The sequence below is a fragment of the Triplophysa rosa genome, linkage group LG5, assembly GCF_024868665.1.
Source record: "Triplophysa rosa linkage group LG5, Trosa_1v2, whole genome shotgun sequence".
Classification (NCBI taxonomy): Eukaryota; Metazoa; Chordata; class Actinopteri; order Cypriniformes; family Nemacheilidae; genus Triplophysa; species Triplophysa rosa.
This window is the reverse complement of record NC_079894.1, coordinates 16,194,237-16,215,740: the sequence shown is the minus strand read 5'-3', so window position 1 is coordinate 16,215,740 and position 21,504 is coordinate 16,194,237. Positions and strand designations below refer to the sequence as shown.

At 40.1% G+C, this 21,504-nt stretch overlaps 1 protein-coding gene across 1 annotated transcript; it reads left to right on the top strand.

Moving 5' to 3' along the window:
* Positions 1 to 257: 257 nt before the first annotated feature.
* slc1a7a (solute carrier family 1 member 7a) lies at positions 258 to 21,213 on the top strand. Its single transcript, XM_057335131.1, has 11 exons — positions 258 to 1,056; positions 6,607 to 6,686; positions 15,083 to 15,298; positions 16,549 to 16,591; positions 17,437 to 17,668; positions 17,747 to 17,846; positions 17,972 to 18,205; positions 18,292 to 18,486; positions 18,677 to 18,811; positions 18,957 to 19,056; positions 19,160 to 21,213. The coding sequence occupies exons 1-11, from the start codon at positions 922 to 924 to the stop codon at positions 19,421 to 19,423; spliced, it is 1,734 nt and encodes a 577-aa protein (XP_057191114.1). The 5' UTR covers positions 258 to 921; the 3' UTR covers positions 19,424 to 21,213.
* The last annotated feature ends 291 nt before the right edge of the window (positions 21,214 to 21,504 follow it).

The window sequence follows — 21,504 nt, the reverse complement described above, 5'->3', positions numbered from 1 at the left end:
TGTCATCATTTACTCGTCTCTTGTCATTTCAAACCTGTACGACTTTATTTTCCCCTAGAACACAAAAGAAGATATTTTGAAGAATGTTGTTAACCGAACACTGGTGGTACCCATTCACTTCTATTGTATTGACACAAAACCAATGCAAGTCAATGGGTACCGCTGTTGTTCGGTTACCAACATTCTTCAAAATATCTTCTTTTGTGTTCTGCAGAAGAAAGAAAGTCTTACAGGTTTGACATGACAAAAGGGTGAGTAAATGATGACAGAATTTTCATTTTTTGGTGAACTATCACTTTAATAGAGTTGAGCTACACAGATGCCCAACAACCACTGGAGGGTGCAAAGTTACATCCACAAACACACGCCTGCAAAGCTTGTTCATTCCATGTCCTCATTTCCAATCCATGAGATACCTGTCCACCTCTCCAAAACCCCTACTGTTAAACAACTGTAGTGAGTCATGTTAGTTGTGTCTGTCTTCTGGTTGGTTCCCTGTTGTATCCCTCTTTCATACATACATCCCCACAACAACAATTCCCATTTCCAATTGTTCAGAGATCTTTAATCCATCTTCAGGATCGGCTTAATGCAGTGCGGCTCTAATAGGATCGCTGGTATTAACCTAAGAGACAATACCGCCAGCTGTCACAGAGCCCCCTATTGGTCAGCCTGAAGTGCCTGAGAATGAAGAGCAAAGCAGTGTCTGGAAAATGTGATGGGGTTTACCAGTGCAAGGAGTGACCATCCGTGGATTGACACCAAGTGCTTTTTCCAAGTTTTCTACAGCTGGCTTTTCATTCCTCCGTTTTTCCCATCTCTAAATTGATCTGAATGTATATTTGAATTTGGTCGTTTGTACCCTTGGGTCAGGGTGGGTGTATGGCTGACTGAGCGGGTGGTCGACGTGGACGTGTCGCCATGGCGCTGGGTGCGGTGTGGAGCCGTGTTAAGAATGTGTGCCAACAGAACGGCCTCCTCATCTTGTCAGTATTGGCCGTGGTTATTGGATGCCTGCTGGGCTTCTTCCTGCGATCCAAACACCTCTCTGTACAGGTGAGTATTAGTCCTCCACACCTGTTATTCCTTATGTACCAATAACACCCTGTCCCTGTTTTCTATGAAATGGGCTTGAAGAGAAAACAGCTTATTCTCATTGTGTGTGACTTCTATGTGTAAAACCTCAAATATGAAAGCCACTGGAGATAAAAGAAACTAATGATGTAGTGTCTATTTGACATGCATAGTGCTTAAAAAATTAAAATAACGTAATGTAATTTCAAACCTATATGACTTCATGTCTTTTGTCAAGCACAAATAACGTTTTCTAGAAGCATCATGAAAAGAGTCAGCTTTGGTCACCATTAACTTTCATTGTATGATAAAGTGCTACTCACTATATGTACTCAGGCTAAACCTGACCTTTAAACATCATACTGTGTAAATAAATTATTTTTGATCATTCAAGATAATTGAAGACTGTCTGTACATTCTATAAAAATTCTCTGTGATCACATAATTATGCCACCCAGTTGCCTAGACAAGATTATGAGTCAATCACAGAGTACAACTGCATTAAAGGTCTGAAGTTGAAAATCTCATCACATATCATCCATCCCAAGCCAAACTCCTCTCACTAGTGGCAGAAAGATGGTGTCACGTTTGTCTGACCATTCAATGTTGAAGTCATGAGTTGAAGTGTGTATTTTTAATACTTTATCTTGTCCCTGCTTAATATGCCAACTCGGCCATTCAAAGCCATTTCTCAGAAAGCGTCTGTTCAAAGCAAAAACAAATAAATGTTGGTTCAAACAATTACACCCTACAAATGTTGTGCAGAAAACAAAAAAATTAGTGAAAAAAAATTCCTCCAAAAGCACAAAAGATAATCTCAGCTATGTAACGTATATAGTTTTATTTCAAAGTCAATGTTTAATTTAGAGCTTAATGTCACGAACTGGCAGAAGAGAACCCAAATGCAGGCAGGCGGTGAAGGGGTTAACAAACAAGACTATTATAAATACAAAGAAACAAAAGACAAAACAAAAACCCACGAGGGGGTAAATGACAAAGTAACAAAATAATGATACACACAACAGGACCAAGGCTAACTAAACACTAAACTAGACAATACTTTGACAAAGACTAAACTAAACACTTACTGAAACAGGAACAGGGAGCACATGGAACGTAAAGCAGACATCAACCACGGGTAAGCTCGACAAACGTACACACTCAACGCAATGACCGACACAGGACAATGACACATGAGGGTATTATATAGGGAAGACAGACAAAGGATAACGACACGGGGCAGGTGTGGGTAATTAAACACTCAGGGAAAGATAACGAGGAAACGAGAGGAATGGGGCCAATGACAAGACACTGGAGAGAACGTATATTATTGTCAAAAGGACAATAATATGTCTCTCTCCACACATAACCAAAAGCTTTGCCATGGCTCTGCTACAGGACCAAGAAAAACATGACTAAGGAAGCAGAGCCATGACAGAAGCCCCCCTTTAATGAGCACCTCCAGGTGCTCACCAAGGGGTAGACGGACGAGACAGGGCGGAGTCCTGGGGACTTAGGGGAGTCCTGGGGGGACAGTCTTTGGCCCTGGGAGTTCCCAGGGCCGGCTGGACAGACCGGCTTGGAATGCGCCGGCTGGAAGGCCGGCTGGACATGGGCTTGACGCCGGCTGGAAGGCCGGCTGGACATGGCTTGACGCCGGCTGGAAGGCCGGCTGGACATGGCTTGACGCCGGCTGGACAGCCGGACTGGACGCCGGCTGGACACCGGCTGGACGCCGGCTGGACACCGGACTGGACGCCGGCTGGCACCGACTGGACGCCGGCTGGCACCGACTGGACGCCGGCTGGCACCGGACTGGACACAGCTGACACAGGACTGGACACGACTGACACAGGACTGGACACAAGACTGACACCGGACTGGACACCGGCTGGACACCGGACTGGACGCCGGCTGCACCGGACCGGACGCCGGCTCGACCGCGACTGGACGCGCCGGCCTGGCACCGGACTGGACGCCGGCTGCACCGGACTGGACGCCGGCTGCACCGGACTGGACGCCGGCTGCACCGGACTGGACGCCGGCTGCACCGGACTGGACGCCGGCTGCACCGGACTGGACGCCGGCTGCACCGGACTGGACGCCGGCTGCACCGGACTGGACGCCGGCTGCACCGGACTGGACGCCGGCTGCACCGGACTGGACGCCGGCTGCACCGGACTGGACGCCGGCTGCACCGGACTGGACGCCGGCTGCACCGGACTGGACGCCGGCTGCACCGGACTGGACGCCGGCTGCACCGGACTGGACGCCGGCTGCACCGGACTGGACGCCGGCTGCACCGGACTGGACGCGGCTGCACCGGACTGGAGCCGGCTGCACCGGACTGGAGCCGGCTGCACCGGACTGGACGCCGGCTGCACCGGACTGGACGCCGGCTGCACCGGACTGGACGCCGGCTGCACCGGACTGGACGCCGGCTCGCGACCGGCTGGACGCTGGCGGCTGCCGGACTGGACGCGCTGCACCAGCTGGACGCCGGCTGCACCGGACTGGACGCCGGCTGCACCGGACTGGACGCCGGCTGCACCGGACTGGACGCCGGCTGCACCGGACTGGACGCCGGCTGCACCGGACTGGACGCCGGCTGCACCGGACTGGACGCCGGCTGCACCGGACTGGACGCCGGCTGCACCGACTGGAGCCGGCTGCACCGACTGGACGCCGGCTGCACCGGACTGGACGCCGGCTGCACCGGACTGGACGCCGGCTGCACCGGACTGGACGCCGGCTGCACCGGACTGGACGCGGCTGCACCGGACTGGACGCCAGCTGCACCGGCTGGCAGCTGCCGGCTGACCCGGACTGGACGCCGGCTGCACCGGACTGGAGCCGGCTGCACCGGACTGGATGCCGGCTGCACCGGCCGGGTTGGAGTCCACGCTGCCCGCCGTTGCCTCTTCTTCTTCCGCCGAGCCACCCGGCTGGTGGTCGGGTGATGGAAGGAGGTATACGGAACGGCTGGCTCCGGCTGGGACTCCTCGGAGGTGGATCCCCAGGACGCTCGCCTCCCCCGCTTGCCCACGAGGCTGGTGGACGGTGGAGAGGCTGCCGAGAGTGAGGGGGATGGCGTGGGATGCCCACAACCCCGATCTGCAGGGAACCACCCTCAGGGATCGTGACCAACGGAGATGGGTAGCGGGAACTTGTTGAGACCGTGGACTCGACCGCTCTGCGGCGGACAGCCACACGGCGTCGAAGTCCAACGGCCTCAACGCCCTCATCTCCGCCCTTGAGAGTGGATTCCTGAGACGGAGTTGAACAGCACCGCCAGCTCCTCCTCCCCAAAGACGCCATTTCGGCGACATCCAGGAACCTCTCCACATACTGTCCACACTCTCGCTTCCCTGGCGAAGTCCGCAGAGGAGGCGAGCTAGGTGGGACCGTCGTGTTCATACTGCTGCCTGCTGGGTTCTGGGATGGCTCGTAGATTCTGTCAGGCTGGCGAGAAGAACCCAATGCAGGCAGGCGTGAAGGGGTTAACAAACAAGACTATTATAAATACAAAGAAACAAAAGACAAAACAAAAACCCACGAGGGGGTAAATGACAAAGTAACAAAATAATGATACACACAACAGGACCAAGGCTAACTAAACACTAAACTAGACAATACTTTGACAAAGACTAAACTAAACACTTACTGAAACAGGAACAGGGAGCACATGGAACGTAAAGCAGACATCAACCACGGGTAAGCTCGACAAACGTACACACTCAATGCAATGACCGACACAGGACAATGACACATGAGGGTATTATATAGGGAAGACAGACAAAGGATAACGACACGGGGCAGGTGTGGGTAATTAAACACTCAGGGAAAGATAACGAGGAAACGAGAGGAATGGGGCCAATGACAAGACACTGGAGAGAACGTATATTATTGTCAAAAAGGACAATAATATGTCTCTCTCCACACATAACCAAAAGCTTTGCCATGGCTCTGCTACAGGACCAAGAAAAACATGACTAAGGAAGCAGAGCCATGACACTTAAACTCTGTTTTTCCCATTATTTTAAACATGTACTTTATGCATATGTATAGATATTGCTAAAGGGATAATACCCCCACAAATGAAAATTCCTGCTTTGATTATTCACCTTCATGTCATTCCAGACCTGTATGCTTTTCTTTCTACTTCTGAACACAAGAGAAGACAAAACAACATTGGACTTCATGATGCGATGCAATTTCTTTAAAATGATAGTTTGCCCAAAAATATCAATTCTGTCATCATTTACTCACCCTCACATGTATGACTTTCTTTCTTCTGCAGAACACAAAAGAAGATATTCTGAAAAATGTTGGTAACTGGCACCCATTCACTTGCATTGGTTTTGCGTCCTCCATACAATAGAAGTGAATAGGTGCCAGCGCTGTTCGTTTACAAACGTTCTTCAAAATATCTTCTTTTGTGTTCTGCATAAGAAAGAAAGTCATACCGGTTTGACGTGACAATAGGGTGAGTAAATGATGACAGAATTTTCATCTTTGGGTGAACTATCACTTTAACTATAGTACCAATTGAAGTCCAGACATTAAGTAAAAAATACATGATCTGCTGCCTGATACTGTATATCAAGCATAATAGAAAACAACATTCAGCAACAGTCGAACATCCTACCTGTCTATTGACAGCTTAACCATCACCATCCATTGAAAAAAATGGATGCATGGCATTTTTCAGTCAATCACTGAATAATTAGTAATGAATCCTTTGCATCTTCCTGTCGGTTTAGATTACGCCACATGGCAGCTTGATACAGACAATACCAGGAATACCATCATCATCAGGAATAATACCATCATCAGGAATACCATCATCAGGAATACCAGTGGCAGATGCAGGAGCTCCATGCCATCTGTTTTATGTTAGCAATGAGCATAGCAATGCCATAGCCATTTGTTAGCATTGATCCCGATGCCACTAAGACGACAGCCCTGATCCAAGGCATGCTGCTCCCATCCCCCTTTTAATACAGACCTTAAAGCACTTTAAGCATCATGTTCCTCAGCTCCTTTTAAACACATGTGCTCTTCAAGACGTTCTCTTACTTAGGAACTGAAAACTGATTTTTTTTAGCATTAGTTTGGTTCTTGGGAGTTTTTCAAATATGTTTGCTGCAAGAATTGCAAATAATTCACAACATTTCACTAAAAATGATCACTTCTGATGTGACGCAGTTGACATAAAATATGTAAACACTGTAATATTTTTTTTAAGTTTTTGAAGAGGTTATGAGCATGCTTTACATTGTAAAATTGCTGTAATGTTTCTTTGTAACTTCTTTATCTCTACCACTTGATTTTTTCATTTAATTCTTACAAGACGTTCAAGAAAAGAAAGCTACAGACCTGTGATGTCTTCTAATAGGCACTTTACATTGACTAAATTTTTTTGGTCTTCACTAAATCCATCCAGTGACAACCCACACATAAGAATCTGTTTTTAGTTTGTGTACCATGAATGTCTGAGCAGTTAAATCATTCTTGTTTTGTTTCCTGAAGGAGGTGAAATATTTCCAGTTCCCAGGGGAGTTACTGATGCGGATGTTGAAGATGCTCATCCTGCCTCTGGTGGTCTCCAGGTAAGAACTTTTCTCAGCTCTCTTTCCGGGTTCTTTTCTGCATGTTGTTTAAAATAAATTTCTTGGTTGTTAAGCACTATGAATCAGGTACAATTAAAGAGATAAACTGCTGTTTATGTTCTTATTCTAATAATATTAGAGTTGTGTTAAAAACAGAAATAAATCTGTAATTGACCATCATGTCATTTAAGTCATTCACTACTCTGCAGCCTTCTTGCAATAAGTGCAAGTGTAGCTTCTATCTACTAGAAACCTGGACTTATCAACTGTTTGTTTATACATTGTAAAGTTTAGACTGCAATAAGATATAGTATTTTAAATTCACAATCAAATCTTCTAGCAACAGTATCTTATGTTGCTGCAATTATGCTTTCCAATTCTTAAAAAAAAAACTAATGCTTAGACTGAAGACTAATGCTTAAAAAGCAGACAAAAAACGAGATGTCTTTTTAACAAAAACACTTTGTTTGTGAATAGTCTGTCTGCTCCCTTCTATTATGCCTCAGATTTCTCTAACTGCAAGAACACAATGTTGTCATGGTGGTTTGTGATCTTTTTGGACAATACTATATAATAATACATTATACTGTGTAAAATTAATGGAAATAGAAAATTGTGTATTTTTGAGTGTCAAAATACAGTACGCTTAAGTATGTGCGTATATACTTTCATATATTTATAACCTGATATCAAAGGAAGTCGTACATATTTTAGGAAGTGGCTTACCAACACCTTAAAATCCCCACCCCGAACCTTAAAATCACAGCCGCAAAGGCAAATTTTGCTAAAACTCATGAGTTTCACAAGGTGGCAAAACAGCAATAAAGATAAAGGGCCACCCAACCCCGCCCCTAAACCTAACCTCAGAAGCAAAGTCAAATCATAATAAAACGTACAAATGAGCCACCTCATAAAATAAATACGAATTCCCATCAGATTACATTGATCTATATTTATACATATGAAAGATACCACATATTAAAATTGAACGTCGTGCTGGGTGACACAAAACAATTTGTGCTGAGTGACACGAAAGAAAGGGGAAATTCATGTCTATAAACACAAATCAATAGATTACATTTCGTGACACAATGTCACGAATTCCTGTGAGACTGTGTTCTGTATTTTGAATTCAGGTTTTGGAAAGTTTTTTTCAAACATATAAAACTGTTTCGTAACAATTTTTATTAGTCCCTTATTGGACAATTCTCCCGGGCCGCTTTAATACTAAACTGAAGTGTAGATCAGTGTTTCAGAGACCAAACACACCAGCGAAGAGGTTTTACCTGGATCTCCAGTCATCTGGGACAGAGGCCAAGAAGCATTGGCCATGTGAGGGTCAGGACTGTTAATTATCTCTAATCTGAAGTAGCTACTGGCAATCTAAACATGCACTGTAAGCAAAGACCTCAAGCAATAAAAGTAGCACTTACAATTGACCTATCGCTAAACCCCTCCCCTCAAACGCAGATGAGCCAATGGCAACTGAGTATTAGTTGCATGGGGATCGGAACTCGGACATCGCCATAAAGAAGCATTGTAAAATCAGAAGCTCTCATCGTTTTTACGGTGTTTATGCTACAAAAATGGTAAAACGGTGTGCTTGGGGTACTTGTAACACTGATTCCAGGTATCCTGAGAGGATGGGGAATGTAATTATTCCATTTGCTAAACCCAAACAAGCCTCTCCATCAGGGCTTGTACGTTAACTTTTTTTGCACAAAGCACCGGTGCTACAGAGGCTTAAAGTTTTGTAGCACAGGCCAAATAGTTGTAGCACAAGTTTAAAAAGTGCAGTTCATTACATAAATAGTCAGGTACCGTAAATGACAAAGGACATTAATGTTACATACAGATGGATAAATTAGGGCTATATAATTTCTAGTTTTTCCCAAATTCGTTTTTTCCTTTTTAATTGTTCAGAGTTCTGTATTTTCAATGTTTTGCTATACAATGGTAAATACATTTGCCTATAAACAATTGTAGTATACTATAGTATTTATAATATAATACTTATTTCATTATAGTGAAAATCTTGGGTACTACAGTATTTTTTAACCTTACTCTAGTAAATATTAAAGTATACGATAGTGTTTACTACAATTTAGAAATTTACTACAAGTAAATCGTTTTTTTAATCAATCGGACTTTTATTTTGGCGGGTAGTCGCAAAGACGAGGATTTAGTGAGAGCCACGACAAACGCAATTCAGACAAACAAGCAGCTCTCCTGCACGTTCAAACTGTGTCGCATTCGCACGCATGCTACACGATTAAATGTATTCTTAGCCACTTTTTCGTTGCACGTGCAACATATATGTCGCACTGTACAGCCCTGCTCTCCATATTAAACTGGTTAAATGTAAATTAATTTAATCTTATCCTGCGGTACATGAACAGTGTTGTCATTTGCGATTATGACGACCCAATTGCATTGTGATCTGTAAACCCTCGCTTCCAAATTAATCTTGTTATCTAACATCATTATTGTAACAACTTTTATATATCCCTCCATGATATACTTATTATGTCCCACTAGAATGCTCCTCAACGAGACTGTGTGCAAAATGTGAGAAAAAACTCTTGAGACAAGGCTTTCACACTGACCGCTCTCATTGTAAATCAAAACAATACATTAGCGAACTCTGTGTGTTTGTCCAGTTAGCGAAAGTATCTAAGGGGGGCGGGGCTTAGCGATAGGTCAATTGTTACAAGAGTGTGCTCTATGTTGACCTCCATGTTCTAACAGTAAACAGCAAGAATGAATTAGAAGCAACAATGTAACACCTGTAGTATTATTTGGGTCAGAGGAACTTCACCACATGTAAAATAGCAGATGTAACATGCCATGTTTATGGCTTTGCCAGTGCCTTGTCTAGTTATAAATAAAATTGACATATTAATGAAACGGTATGCAAAGGCTTAAGAGCAAGAGCAGGGTCTGTGTTCTGTCCTCATTTCTACACCATCTGCCCACCAGAAAAGGGTAAACCAGATTATCTGATGAGCGCACTGGACGCAATCACAGGCAGCCTGGCACTTTCTTTATCCTGTGTGCATGTGCTTTCATATGATGCGTATCTTTAATCAATGGCCACGACTGTAGGGATACAAAGAGGAAAAATCATGTTATTCCGATATGCTTTTATTTAGAACAGTTTTGAAAGGTCATCTGAGATGTTAAACCATATGCAATGTGTATACAACAGACATCTTTAATTTGACTGAATAGTTACAGTGTAGCTACATTATATCACATGTCATACACCTACACAAGCATGTCCTTTAATAAAACTCAATCAACTACAAATCTCCATTTCCTGTAATTCTACATTTTAATACATAGATTATATGTTCAGATTGAGAATATGAACAGAGCATGATGCAGGAAAGATAATCCTCCTGCTTTCAGACATCTTTTCATCTTTCATGTCACTTATTGTTAATTTAGTCAGATGATTGCTCCTATATGGACAAAATCAATAGACCTTTTGTGAAGATAAATAGACATTTTCAAATTACAGTTTATTTGAAATATAGCACGTTTCACATTATGTTTTAGATTACTGTAATGCATCAAAACATCATGTATTTTTTATATTGTAAAGTATTGTAAATTGTGGTAGTATTTGTAGTAGTATTACCCACCTAAGAAATTGTATACCTGCCTGAGTCTGGCCTCAGTGAGTCTTTATCAAAACTTCATCCAACTGGTTCCTCTAGAAAAGCTACAGATGATCTAGAAGTATCATTGCTCATCTGTGTAAGACATTTATAAGTCTTTTTTGGAAAAAAAGTGTCTGGCAAATACACAAGGCTAATTTAAATGCTCTCCAAAAACAATTCACATATGGGTTGTTGACAATGTGAATATGTGAATCATACAGGAATGATGCAATATACAGTATCACATACATCACCGAGGCTATCGCATTGCATATATCAAATACATTTACACTAAGCTCTCATGCCTTCTGCAATTATACCTATTAATTATACCTTAAATCATAGGTCTTTTTGCTGTACACCGTGTTTTATAGATTTCCCACGTAAAATGTAAAAAAACAGAATTTTGCAGATTTTTATGTACTTTTGAAATACGGTCAAAAAACTTATTTTGCAAGAAAACAGGGGAACCCATCTAGTTTTACAAGGAAAACCCGTTATTTTACAGTTTACGCCCCAGCTGCCAGAATTTTTTTTTAACAAGATTTTATTTTTTACAGTTTATTTTGGAAATATGGTCAAAAACTGTAAAATTACAGAAAAGACAGCAAATTTACAAGAAAAACGTGGGAAACAATTGATTATATATCCTTATATCCAAAAATCAAATCAGATCCCTTTATTGTCACTCAACCATATACACAAGTGCAACAGTAGGTGAAAAACTTGGGTGCAGTTCCGACCAACATGGCAGTATGACAGATATGAGTCAGAATTGTAGATTACAAGTAACAAAAAATTACAATACTTTACAATAGACATTTTTCTGTACACATTTACATGGTAAACATTTCTGTACAAATGTTTAACCATAACTGTAATTTTAAAGGACATTTTTTTACCGTATATTTCTGTCGCTCCAACAGAAAGTGTTTTACGGATGTTTTTTTTACAGTGTAGCTAATGCAGCCTTCAGGTTTATATTAAATAAGGCCTATAACATTAATGGTACAAATATTCTCATGAAAGGGGAACCTCAAAGGAAAACCTTACATCTATTCTCTTTTGATTTTGGTATTCCAGCAAAGTGCAGTAACGTAATTATTGTTCTGAAAAAGCAATACGATACAAGTACAATAGACCTCTTTACGGCCGACGCCACGCTTGTGTCACGGCACTAGCTGGAGGCAAAACAAAGTGAAAACTGGAGGTGTCCAATACAAACCAGCACAGATTCGGCTACATAAGGAGTTTAAAATAGCATCTTGTTGTGTTGTTTAGTACCACAATCGACAGAATACAGTCTCCAATTTGATATTTTAACACATACCTGCTGCCACTGCCAAACAAAAACACGGACGATAGCTGTAGTTAAACACAATAAAACGAGAGGACTGAACAGAAACGATCATCAAAAATGCTCGCGTTTCACTTCATAAACTACTGTCTTTTGTTGGTGTGGATTATGATTTGGGGGTATCTAAAAATATCTTACGTATGCCCAATTCAGAAACTGGAGAACAAGGTTATTTTTCACGTAGCGTTAACTTTTGAGAGCATGCATAGGGTATGCTAGCTAACTTTGTTAGTTATACAACTAGCAGTTAACTATCGGCCAGAAACTAAACATAAAATAAACTGTTTGTCATCTATTTTTAGTTGTCACAAGTGCATTAGTATAAAGGGAGAGGGAACAGTGAGAAGGCTCATGTTATGTGTCAGGTTTGTGTTCAACTCTGTTGAAAAAAAACGGGTTAGGAATGTTTTGATGCTGGTTTGACCATCTTAAACCAGCTAAGGACCAGCACATGACCATCTTAATCCAGCATCAAAACATGCCTAACTAGCATGCTGTTATTTTCAACAGGGAAGTAAATACATTTGCTAACGTTTGCCACTGTTAGTTCACACAGGCATCTATAGATGTATACGCTCTCAGTTTATCTTTACTATACACGCTTGGTTGGTAGGTTGGTGTCTGGTAATTAGATTTTTTCCTAGTCATTGTCAAAAAGCAAGCAAACAAAACGTGCTACCTAGCAAGTAATGCGGTCAGGAGGATCTTTCTGCCTCCACCTTAGCTCTGCCCACAAAACCGCATCACAATGTTTACTAACAGGTAAGGCGTCTATAAAATACTGTAGATTGTTTGTCTCTTATCATTTCTAATTACATTCACTTCATTGTGTTGTGTTTTAGGGTGTATTGTTCCTTACACTGAAAAGTATGTGTGTGTGCACATAATCATTAATGAATGAAGGTGTTTATAGTCTAAGACAAGAGTTGGTCATGTATATGTAGAGGTGAAAGCAGATGGTTGGTTGAGGTGACTGATTAGCTCTTCCTTCCACTACATTGTGATGTGAAACGCAGCAGGTAAAAAGCTCTTTGATTTAACATGCTGCAACATGTACAACATGAATAAATTCTGCTCTTGCATGGGACCCCCAGGACTGCGCATTTGATATGCCTTTTCGTCTCTAACAAACATAAAAAATTCAGCACATCAGCTCAGTAATATGCTACACAGTGTTGGGTAAGTTACTCTCAAAAAGTAATTAATTGCTAGTTACTAATTACATATTCAATAGTGTAATTAGATTACTGTACAAATTACTCTCTCCAAAATGTATTTAGTTACTTATTACTAATTACTTTGTATATCCTACATCAACCTTGATTAGTTAAGTGATTCAAGGATAGACATGAAAGGGCTCTTTTAATTCATTTAAATAAATAATATTAAACTACATAAAGTTCTCTTATTAACTGACCAAAGTATTACAGATGTGAGAATTATACATTAAAGCACAGATTTTAAAGTTAGACTTTGAATTTTGATGTCAATTCCACTATTGCACACACATATATTACACAAAGTAATTAGTTTAAAAGTAACTGTAATTAAATTACAGAAAAAATAAGAGTAATCCCTTACTTTACTTTTTCAAGGGAAAAGTAATTAAATTACAGTAACTAATTACTTAGTAACTAGTTACACCCAACACTGATGCTACATGATCTGAATTGGGTGTCTCAGATTAGTAGGACAATACGTCCAGTACCAAGAAACAAATCTTGATTTGAACAATATTGCCTCAGATCAATAACAATTCTGAAGTTGTTTCTGGAATTACTAAAAACTATTTTAAATAGTCCATACATAGCATTGTATCCAAAATCTAAAAAAACACATGCATCTATCATAACAGCAATCCATGCTGACTCCAGTGGGTTAATAATAGTGGGCATTATGATGGATATGTGTAAGAAAAATATGCATATTTCAAACTTTATTTCAAATAATAATATCAAATGGACAATTTTATCATCATGTTCCTAGACATTGGATATATAAGAAAGGTTATGAGATCCATCTGAGGATACAGTGTTTTACGTAATACTAGATCACAGATGTTTGATCCACATTCTGTCGATTCTTTATGGTCACAGGTGGCAAAAAAATATGTTCTTCTCTGTAAATCAGAGACCCTGTGGGATTATGAAGAAAGTGCATTCAATTACATTCCTAGAAAAAAATCATCCCCCTTCCAAAAAACATCTATAGGGTTTCTTTCATAATGAACTGCTATAGCTCCCCCTTAGATTTACTGTACTTGTTTAAAAACTTTATTTCAATATGACACAAAAAATCCAAGATGGCTCAAATAGAAGGCTAGAAATTTTAGTTCATTCATTACATTTTTATTTGAACCTGTATTGGGATTTTCATCTTTGCTTTTAAACTTATAATTCCTAGACAGATTCTATTAGGATTTTTATGACTGCTCTTTTGGTTAATATAAATGGTGACTTTTAATTTTAAGGATCAGAGATGGTATTATTATAGGACATTTTTAGGATGAAAACTAGTAGACATGGCCAGTCAGCTTCTGAAGAGAGAGCAGACTGCACCCTTCTCATGAAATACATCTTCTGTATACCTGGAGACATCAGGTGTTCTTCACACCTTCTCAAGTGTCATCAGAGCATTATGTTGGCAGCTTGGTGGAAGTTGCTTTCAAATAGTTTGGTATATATTCCAATTCAGCCCGGGTTTTTATCCTTTTTGTGAGGTCTGTTTAAATGGTTAATTGGTGAAAAAAGCAGAGTGGTTTTCAGGGCTTTTAAACATCAGCACTAGTTATACTGATCATACTGTAGCTCTACAAACCCACAAATATAAATAAAGAATTGATATGACACCAGATAAAAAAAAGCTTTTTTATTTTGTTGATGTACAAAACTGTCCAACTTTATTGTACTTCATGCCAGACTGACATCTAACCCATCTGTTTATGTGTTTATGAATATGTGTCAGCTTTAGAAAGTCTAACCGCTTTGTGCCAACTGCAATCACATTTTTTAATACTGTAGGGACAGGACATAGTCATGATTAATGATGTAATGTGTATTTTATACTTTATTTATTGTATGTTGTGTTGTGGGTACGTAAGCTGTGAACTGGCTGTGTCATGATGTCCAAGACAAATTTCCCAGGATGGGACAATAAAGTATATTGTATTGTATTCTATATTCTATATTACTTATACACTTCACAATCTTGCAGTGTTTATGATGTGATGATTATATTGCTAAAGAAACTATAGATCTTACACCATAAAATAAAAGACATTAGTTTGGTCTTTCAGTTTTAAACAATGCTCAATATTTTTGTGAGACTGATATGATAATATAGACTATATGTTTATGATGTTATTCTCTTTTCAGTTTGATGTCTGGTCTAGCAGCGTTAGATGCTAAGTGTTCCAGTCGGTTGGGCATTATGACAATCTCATATTATCTCTGGACGACCTTTGTGGCCGTGGTGGTGGGCATTGTCATGGTCATCATCATCCACCCTGGTGGAGCCGCGCAGAAGGAGGGCGCTGAGGACAGTGGGAAGCCCATCATGAGCTCGGCTGATGCTTTGCTGGACCTTATACGGTAAGACTATGGAGACGCTGTGGTAAAATGTATCTGTGATCGACGTGAACTGAAATATTTTAGTAAAATAATAGATTGCAAGATTCATTTTGCTGGTCAATGTGCAGTAATATGTTTGCTGACTCTGACCTTGACTGAGTCACATGTTCAATGCGTTTTTTTTCAGTTAACCATAAATAATCAGGTAATTTCCTAAAATTTTCAGTGATAGGATATAGAGGTTGGATATGTCTACTCACCTGCAGGGATGTCGGAGTGCTTGTTGAATCTTGAGAGTAAAGATAAGCCATTTAGTGTTGAGGGTGGAGTTTGGCTTGCTGACATCGTGTCACTATTCTAATTGGTCAGTGGGGCAGTTTTTCAGGTCATGTCAATAGAATTCAGAAAGCTCAGCACTATGCACATATTACAGAAATTAAGAACAGACAGGCAGACAGAAATCGACAGTATGTGTCACATAAACAATGTGAAGAAGTGTGATGGGAGAGAGAGACGTGTGTGAATTTAATGAGTATTGAGGTTCTTTACTAGTGTATATTTTATAGGTATAATGATTATGTGCAATATAAATCCATTTTAGTAAGATAAGAATATGAGTCAGGGATGCTGAGGAATCAGATGAGCTTAGATGTGGTTTAGTTCAGGGTTGGCTCACTGAGGACTCAGAAGTTCCTGCTCCACCGGTCTCATGCCCTGCGTAGTCCCGTGTTGTCCCGTGTCACTGGAGTTTCGGTGAAGGCTGGAGCTAAACCTAATTACTGATCTGAGCCTGAGACCATATGGCCTTTAGTGAGGTGATGGCAGGGGACATATTGTACTGTACTGCTATTTACATACAGCCACAAGCTTAGCTCAGTTTATTACCAGTACATTTCATAATAAAAGCCTTTGAGAACAGAATGAAAGAGGCACTAAATTAGCACAGGTGATCCCTTTGAGAGGGGATTTTCATGCAGTTTCTGGGGGCACTGTGTTGACCAGCACATACAGCAAGACACTGAGAGGGTTTGGATTTGCTGATTTTGGATTAAATGTGCTTTGCTGGTGATGTAAGAGAATATTCTTTTGAGTAGGCCATACTTTTGACACATTACACATTAAAAACCAGCTATGTTTTGTTTGGTTATATACATAGGTCCATGTGGTAGATCAAAATTCACGATGGTGTAATATCATTAGGTCAGAAAACCTTTGTCTAATAACCGTAATATTATGATCATAAATATTATTATGTGTTTTTCCTCCATTAGCAACATGTTCCCTGCCAACTTGGTTCAAGCTACTTTTCAACAAGTGAGTTTTTTTCTGTTTTGCTGCATTACCTGTGATTGCAATACTTGAGATATTCAATAGAAAACTGAAAAATAAATATATAAATAAATAAATAATAATGTAAAGAAATTTACGTATTATAATATTTTGACTCAGAGTATCATCGTTTAAACTGTATTATTGCATTTATATATCTTTGCATACATAGAGGGAGAAAAATTAAGGGACCACTCCAAAATTATTTTCACTTTTTTCCTGAATTTGCTATTTATAGGTACTGTATGTGTTTGAGCAAAATGATCTTTTTTGTTTCATTCTGTGTAAACTAGTAACAACATTCCGAACAAAATAAAACTGCTCGGAAAAACCAAACGTGTTTCGAGATTATGAAATCAAGTTCATATACAAGTTTAAACAACACGATACTATTTTACATGTATTTTAGAATCAGTTAAAAAATGAATATATGATTTATTTCAGATTTATTTCTCATGCGTCTTTGCAGTCTCTTTCACATGACTTTTTGGTGACTTTATGTCATTCACGAGGTTTGTTTATGTTGACATTCAACAAACACTGGACTGGAATTGCCACAATATGTACATGCAGAAATGCTGATGCTGAAACACTTGTCTCCTAATTTTTTCTGTGACGGTATATGATTGCATATATAATTGCATTATTTTATTTATGATTGCATTACTACATGCAGAAACTTTTCAGTGCATTCAAGATCTCATTCATTTGAATAATTTACTTGTTCCCTGAGAATTCAAGATTGTGGCATTGTTTGCCCAATGCTCAGTTGAGCTACAGGAGCACAATGCTTCTTTATGAATAAACTTTCTCTCTTAATCACGTGATAGTATCGCACAAGAAGCATCCCCATCATGAAGCCCAAACCCACCATCAGTCAGGACATACTGGAGACCACCACAAAACGGGTCTTCATTTATGGAATCCAGGACGACAATGGCACAGACATTCAGAACTTTTCCCTTGACCTGACGCCTCCTCCTGATGTCGTCTTCAGAACGCTGCCAGGCACCAGTGAGGGCATGAACGTCCTTGGTATAGTGATCTTCTCAGCCACTATGGGTGAGTCAGAGCACCAATGCCTACATTTATATTTAGTATTTGATGCACAAATGTTCTTATGAAGTATTTGTTGCTTAGGTATCATGCTTGGAAGAATGGGACCAAATGGCAGTGCTCTGGTCAACTTCTGCCAAAGTCTGAATGAAGCGGTGCTGAAAATTGTGGCCATTGTTATATGGTAAATACAAGACCTCTTTTCTAATTCAGGGTATACAGCTTAAAGCTAAGCTACACTAATAATGATACAGCTTAACCTGCTAAAAATGTTTTTGAATTCTGTGTTTTTCTGGTTTAACACTATAGGTATTTCCCATTTGGGATTGTGTTCCTGGTAGCTGGAAAGATCTTAGAAATGGACGACCCTTCAGCCATGGGAAAGAAACTGGGTTTCTACGCCATCACTGTGGTCATGGGGCTGGTGCTTCATGGCCTGTTCATCCTGCCTTCTATGTACTTCATCATCACCAAAAAGAGCCCCATCGTATACATCCGAGGCATCTTACAGGCCCTGCTTATATCATTAGCCACCTCATCCAGGTAAATAATCCTGGATGTTTCATACAGGAATATCTCATAATACTGTGTTACTGTGTTGTGTCCTGTAACTTACGTGTGTGCTACAGCTCTGCCACACTGCCTATCACCTTCAAGTGCCTCCTGGAGAACAACCACATTGACAGACGTATCATTCGCTTTGTACTTCCTGTGGGAGCCACTATCAACATGGATGGTACCGCTTTGTACGAGGCTGTGGCGGCCATCTTCATTGCTCAGGTCAACAACTATGAGCTGGACTTTGGGCAGATCATAACCATCAGGTATTTCCCAAGAAAATCAACTTTTTAGAAAAAATTAAAGAAAAAATTGTCTAAACTTTTTTGTACTTTTTGTAAGTGAAATTACATCCAGTTGAATTCAGTAGCACTCAGATGTACATTTATAACATTTATTTTGTGAGCATTATCTTTTTTTTTATCTTTATCCCTTATTTTTTGCTTTTCAATTCAGCATCACGGCTACAGCAGCCAGTATAGGTGCTGCGGGCATCCCACAGGCTGGTCTGGTAACCATGGTAATAGTGTTAACTTCAGTAGGACTCCCTACAGATGACATCACTCTCATTATTGCTGTGGACTGGGCGCTGTAAGACCTCAAACAGATTCACTGTTTCAATTAGACTGTAGATAAACTTCTAAACTTTCTCAGTTTTGTTTTCATAGTTTTCATTGAGAAATATGGTCAACGTCTATTATGTTTGGATTTGAACGTTTTTCCATCTTTTCACCAGGGATCGCTTCAGGACGATGGTGAATGTGATGGGTGATGCTTTAGCCACAGGTATCATGGCACATATATGCAGAAAAGACTTTATAAAGGAGGGAGAAGAGGTACAAATATGGTTATGTGTATTTATAATGTCTCCTTGGTTCTTGGTGATGCTCCTGGACAGAGACCAACGTAGGGTTATTTTTTTCTGTTCTTTTTTTACAGATTCCTCTCATCTGTGAGACCAAACCCATGATCAGCATCCAACAGATGATGTCCTACCAAAAGAACGGCTTCCAGCTTCCTCCACAAGGCCCCACGAGGAAACCCAATCACCTCTCGCCCGACGTGGCCCGTCTCAGGCAGCTGGAGGAGGGCATCAGGCCTGAGAAGAAGTCCCCTCATTTGTCTCCACGCCATTATAAAAGAGAGCACAAAGACAAGGACCACTGTACCATTGACATGAACGGTCTGGAGACCAATGTCTAAACTCACTCTGAATGTGACCGGTGTACATATCGTCCTCCTCAGAGACCAAACGAAAACTCAAGGAGCTCAGAGAAGCCTGACACTCTACCTTTGGATGTTGAATATGCTTGTGGATCTCTTTGTAGGTTCTAATGCCCTAGGGATCATATTTGGAGCTGTTAATGGGCCGTAACAGGATCCTGTTTCCTTTAAATATCACAGAACAGAGATTGGGCAGGTGTGTGGAGAACTATCTGTGTACATATAAGTGCTTTGTCATTGTGTGTTTTCCTTGTTATCGTCAGGAGACAAAAGAGGCTCTTTACTGAAACCACCACTTATCTGACGTCTATGGACAATTTACGTATGAAATGAGGATATGTTGTTTATTTGGATGTGTCATATTTCACATGCTGCTGAAATTTCATCTTTCTTTTTACAATCTTTCAAAGTGTTTTTATGGTTTGTTTAACAATTCTTTAATTATCGGAGAGAATAAATTGAAATGAAAGATGGAGAAGAGGTTGATTTAAGCATCAGTGACCACATACTGTACAGTGGCCTCAATACCTATTGGAGTGGCATTCATACGTTTTTAAGTGTGGTTTAAGTGTCTGAATATTTGAAGGATCACAGCACATGAAAGAGGTTTGCAACCATTTACTGGAGGCCTTTTTTCCTCCAGTCCTGCTGAAACATAGTGAAGATCTTATTGAATATAAATGTAAGTATGTTTAATACAAGTAATGCAATATATTTTATTATAAATATGAAATTAAATATTTATTTGAAAATCTACAAGTATTTTTTTTATGTAAACAGTGCTTTAAAGTTCTGTTATCAAGTCTTTGCTGTTGACATTCCTCATTGAGTTTCATGGTATGTACAAAAACAAATCTGGGGTTTGAACAACAGGATGGGGAGTAAGTGATCATAGAATTTGCCTTTTTGGGTAAACTATCCCCTAAAATGAAACCAGAAAATAAGGATTCATTTAAAGCAAAGGTCGGACTGAAACAAGGAGAAAACTGAGCAGTTAGTTTAATAAAAACAAATGATGACCCCCATCATTTTAAATAATGAGAGTAATACATTTCCTTCTATTAAAAGTAAAAGCCATTCGACACAAATGCAAAGTCATGTGATTTTTAAGACAAGGTCTGTCCTTGACAAGTTACAAAGAAATCTTTTTGCAAACTCTAAGGACTCACAGGCCATGCAACAGATTTCCAAAGCCTTACAGGATTCTTTGTATAAACATATCTGAAGTGTATATTTTCTAGCTGTACAGTTAGTGAGAAAAATGCACTGCAAAGGGTCGTTCTGCGAGCTCAGAAGATAATTGGGGTTGAATTGCCAAAATTAGAGGATGTCTATAAATCACGCTGTTCGGCAAAAGCGATCAGCATCTGTAAGGACTCCACACACCCATGTTTGAATTGCTTCCGTCTGGAAGGCGTTATAAGACTTTTTATGCCCGCACCTCAAGGATGAGGAACAGTTTTATTCCCAGGGCCATAGATGCTATGAATCGGGCTAGTAAGATATTTCTCTGATCATTTAGAAACTTGGACTTTGTTTGTACCTACACTTATTGCTTGCATGATTTGCACTGGTTTGATGAAGTATCTACTGTAACTTTATTAACGTTTTTTTCTTAAATTGTGTGCATTTGAATTATTTATATACTGTATTTAACTATTGTTTTATAGGTACTTTTCTGATGTGTTTTAAATTTGAATTCTATTGTTGCATCTTTGTGTGGAAGCGCATTTGAAATTTCGTTGGTTTGTACAACGAGGGTTGTACAAACACAAGGACAATAAAGAATTCGATTCAATTCATATTTGTGATTTACATTAAATTTCTTCAAAAATTATGACTCACATTTTGTCTGTTTATCTGATGGAAGTAATGCATTCATAAAGATGCTGATTTTCAAGATTTACGAAACAGAGGAATGCTCTCTATGATATGGCCAGTAGGTAAAATCAAAAAATATTTAAGCAACCTCCCTTAACATCTTCACACCACAAAAAAATCTCCTCAAAACAAGAACCTCTTGTGTATTAGTATAGTTTCAAGGCTTTTTGGATCTTGAA